This window comes from Candida margitis (assembly GCF_024628925.1).
Source record: "Candida margitis strain CBS 14175 chromosome Unknown scaffold64, whole genome shotgun sequence".
Classification (NCBI taxonomy): Eukaryota; Fungi; Ascomycota; class Pichiomycetes; order Serinales; family Debaryomycetaceae; genus Lodderomyces; species Lodderomyces margitis.
In genome coordinates, this window is record NW_026261808.1 from 809 (window position 1) to 5,331 (window position 4,523).

Sequence of the window (4,523 nt, forward strand, 5' to 3'; positions counted from 1 at the left end):
TGTTGTACCCAGCAGTCACTTTGTCGATCAAAAGTCAATTGTTGAATGGCGGTTCACATTGACAATTGTCTTCCCCGTAGTAATTAGAAAGAGCCACCACAAAACTACTCGATATTCTTCATGTTCCAACCTATCATCTCCCCTGTATCATGATGTATGTACAAGAGGCCACTTCCTTAGCTAAACCTGTGCTTTTGGTTGCCCAATGGTTGTTGGTTGAACTAACTAAAACCGACGACGGGCCTCCTCTTACTGTGATATACCTCCACCTACTTGGTTGAACCACTGCTACCTCCTACAATACCATGCTTTGATCTAGACATGTTTGGTTGTACCTTTATTTATACAAATCTCACCTAAAAAAACATCTTGCCTAACCATTGACTCCATAACTGAAGTGCCTCGTCTAATCACCAGCTACCTCTTATTCTTTTGCTTAATTTCGACATCCTTGGTTGGGTGTAGCTTTATAAAGGTTGGGTAATCCGGCCTATTGCCCTGAAATCCCAACGACCAGTCATAGCTCACCGCGTACGCAAATATAGACCCCGTCTTATTAAAAGCCGTTGATGTCACCGTGCCTGGCAATTCGGGAAACAGTTTTAATCTTTGCTTGGCATCCTTGTCCCAAAAACAAAAGGTACCATCGGACCCAGCAGTGCTGAACGTACCATATACTGGGTGGAATGAGATGGCATTTACTGGAAATGCCTGTGATTCACTTGAGCTAGTTGCAGTTGTACGAGGCAAGGTTCCTCCAGTAGAACTCGTTCCCGATTTTCTATGGCACTTAAATGAGAATCCAAACTTCTTTTGCTCAGCTTCTGTTATGTATTGTATTGCACATCTACCTTCAACTGATCCAATAGCGAAACCGTTGGCTTGAGGGTAACAAGCAACAGTCCTAGTTTGCCACTTTAGAGGCGATTGACTTGTTTTGAATATTTGTTGAGGATTGTTCAAATCAATTATACTAATGTGCCTATCAGCACATCCAACAACTAGCAACTTTTGCGATGCATCCATGCAATAACATCTCTCGGGAAGATTGATTGTACTGACAGGAGTTGGGGACCTCATGTCCCAATACCTCAAAGTCTTGTCCCAGGATCCACTTGCAACTACTGGTGTATTAGTTGGCCCACATTCAACGTATCTCACCGCCCTCACTGGTGCATCATGCTGGCCAATTTGTTGTTGCTGCTGCGTCGCAAGGTCGAATATTTTGACTTGATTATCGGCCCCACCACTGACAACTTTAGTCCCATCGGTCGACCATTGAGAGGAAAACACTGGTGCATTGTGTTCATAAAGCGCCTTTCCTTGGTTGTTTCCCGTGTTGGGATCAATCTCGTAAATTCTAACTTTCTTGTCCCAACTAGCAACAGCGAGGAGATCTTGTTGTGGCGAAAAGGATATATCCTCAATTGAATCTTCTGGTGGATTATTGATTAAAATATCATTGACCAACTCCTGCCCCGTGGCTGTGCTTGATGCACTGGATGTGGAAGGTGAACTATTCAAGAAGGACATTTTGGTGATGGAAGAGGGAGTAGCTTTAGTCCGATTTCTGTTTTCTTCATTTTTCTGTTTTTTTTTTTTTCTTCGCAGGATTTTGTGGTTTTACGATTTTGGCATTCTATACACTATTTTACAAACGTCTATGTGTGTCTCTTACCCCAAGATTATAGTTGTTCCAAGACAAACAATCATAACAAAGAATCCGTAGATGACCATGAATAACCCACCGTATTTGCAAAACTTTTCTAAAGGTGAAAGCTTGCTACCGGGGTGCAATGGCTTCATTAACAAGTAGCCAAACAACCCTGGCAAGATGAATGAAATGGATGTTGAGCCTGTGCTTCCAACAAATGCTAAAACAGTTGCTAAGGATGTAACTGAAAGTGCTACTACATAACTGAGCACAACAATGGCAGATGTGATGATGTAAAATTTTCTAGTTGACATGGGAACAATGATTGGCGCATGGCCCGCAGTATCACGAGCACCTTCCATTGGCGTGGTTGAGACGATTGACGAAACCGCAGTAAGATCTGCAAAAGAATTGACGCTTTCAGCATCTGATGCAGCAGTGGACGAGTAGCCACTACCGCCTCCTGCATTGTCTAGTAAACGATTACGTTTATGCAAGTGTCTGAGTTTTGCTGATTCAACACCCTGGCTGATAAAGTGTAAAACATGGTTTATAGATCCTCTGCAAGGGTGGCATTGTAACGGGAAAGATAAACTAACCATAACTACAATGCACAATCTTCCAATCAAAGTGCTAATCGAATCACGAGGGTACATTGCAATGATGTTTGCTTCAACCTCATTACCATAGGTTAAGTACCCAAACACAGCAACAATCAAGTAACTGGCCAATGCAGTTAATATCGAGTTACGAATGATCAAATTAGATTGTCTAGTCTGCGACCCATCTTTCTCGTCCGGTTGCAACTCATTAATAATAGCAAACATGTTTTGATGACAAGTATACGCAAACACAAACATGGGGAAAGAACTCAATGTCTGTTTCCAGCTCAATGGCCCATACCAATCAATATGCTTGGCTGGAAATGGGTGAAACTTTTCGACACCAAAATCGTGTGCTTTCTCCACACCAGCAGCAATCTCAAGGTAGCTGCTCACCACCAAGAATATCAAGTAAGCAACGGAAAACAATGCCATAATACTGGTGTATTTCAAACTGCTCAATTTTTTCAAAAACGACAAAGGTGCCACAATGCATGCCATGAATGCCGAGATCCAAAACTTTCTATTCATGAAAATCGAATCGGGGCTCACTTCCAAAGTCTCCATAATCTTGGGCATCAAATCACCAATAACAACGAGATAAGAAACACCAACACCAAAACACTTGATCAGAATGGCTGAATCAAACACAATGGACAATTTTGGATACGTCACCTGAGCAAGACTAAAATACGACACCGAGCCTCGCTGTCCTGTGTATCGGGCAACTTTGTTTTGCAAGTAAAGACCAAAAGCCGAAGCACAAGCTGACCATAGAATCAAAATGGAGCCAAATAATAGTCCATTCGCGCGAAGACCATATGGCATCGTTAAGATCCCCGCACCAATGATGGTGTTTAATATATTGATTGTCCCTGACTTGATTGTTGCTCTAACCATTGCTGAAGGGGGTTGTGGTTGTTGTTGCTGTTGTAAAGAAAAAGTATCGAAAAGGAAGCAAAGGTTTTGATTGAATTTTGAAGACAATGTTTCCCAAAGCAATGCAACATTAATTTTTTTTTTTGTCTGATCTCTCGACTTTCGCTGAAATAGGAAGTCCACCATGGAAATAAATTAACCCCAATTTAGATAAGGAATTTTTTGGTCCCCATTGCTTGTGCAGTTGTATTTTCCTACTGCATTAACCGACCACTGGATAAACATTGACAGAATTGATAATAGTGAAGATCGAAGGAAAAAGTACAAGTTCTGTTATTCCACTGACATCGGCGCTTAACCTCGTTGAAGCACTTGAACACGTTTGCAACGGTGTTTCGTCTGTATGATGTGTGTATTGCTCCACGCCAATTTGATGTAGCATATATGCATCTATCCTGTCCGTTTCTTCCACTTGGTTTTGATTACCCCTATAGTCCTTGAAAAATCAATAATATCTCAAGACCTGTCTTTTAGACTCCTTTGTAGCTAATTCTGGTTCAAAATATATCGGCATCAAACTTCCAAAAGCCGCTCAAAGATTTCCTAATAGAGTAGTCTAACAACCTGTTGTGCTTATTCTAGATTGAATTTTTTTGAAATTTTGGGGTAGTAGCTCAGCTGGTAGAGTTTTGGATTCCAATCATGTATGTGAACTATCCAACGGTCGCAGGTTCGAGTCCTGTCTATCTCACATAATTTTTTTCTTCTTCTCAGCTTTTGTTTTTTGATCCCTAGTGTAGTCTCTGTTGATTTCTCTCCTCAGGTTCGATACGACCGGTATATATTGTAACGATAGCGCATTCCTCGTGTATTCATCACCTTTTTCAAAGAGGGAAATTCTTTGAGATATCACAAGTGTGCATGACACTTCCCTCGCAGGACGGATGGAAAATAGATTCAAGAGGAAGATTACGTACACTTCGATTCAACTTTACACTGTTTGCAAAAATCATCCAGGCTTGTACAACGACGCCAGTGGTCTAAACTGCACAGTGTGCTATCTGAAACAATAATATTAAAAAATCTCTAAAAACTAATCAACTATACACAAACGCTGCGTCACAATCCCTGTTGTGACCAACGACGTAAATCAACAATAGCAATGAATTGAAAAAAAATCAGGCTTCCTAAGTTGTTGTGCGAAACACATTGCAATTACCAAAACTTAGCTCTTGGCAACGTATAAAAATTTGTTAATCTCCCCATCAACTTCTATTTTGATAAACAACAAGGAAATGTTGGGGGTTTGTTTGGAGTCGTTGGTGTTGCTGCAGAAGTTGCAAGCAAAAACAGTGGTGTTGACATTAGACATTATGTGTGGAGCAGGA

At 41.1% G+C, this 4,523-nt stretch overlaps 1 protein-coding gene across 1 annotated transcript; it reads right to left on the bottom strand. All coding sequences in view use genetic code 12, as the record gives it.

The window, feature by feature from the left end:
* Positions 1–417: 417 nt before the first annotated feature.
* CANMA_002555 (uncharacterized protein) lies at positions 418–3,156 on the bottom strand (the record flags this gene model as incomplete). The annotated part of the gene is made up of 2 exons (XM_051814636.1): positions 418–1,516; positions 1,679–3,156. 2 exons carry the CDS (start codon positions 3,154–3,156, stop codon positions 418–420), a joined length of 2,577 nt encoding a protein of 858 aa, XP_051671821.1.
* Positions 3,157–4,523: the final 1,367 nt, after the last annotated feature.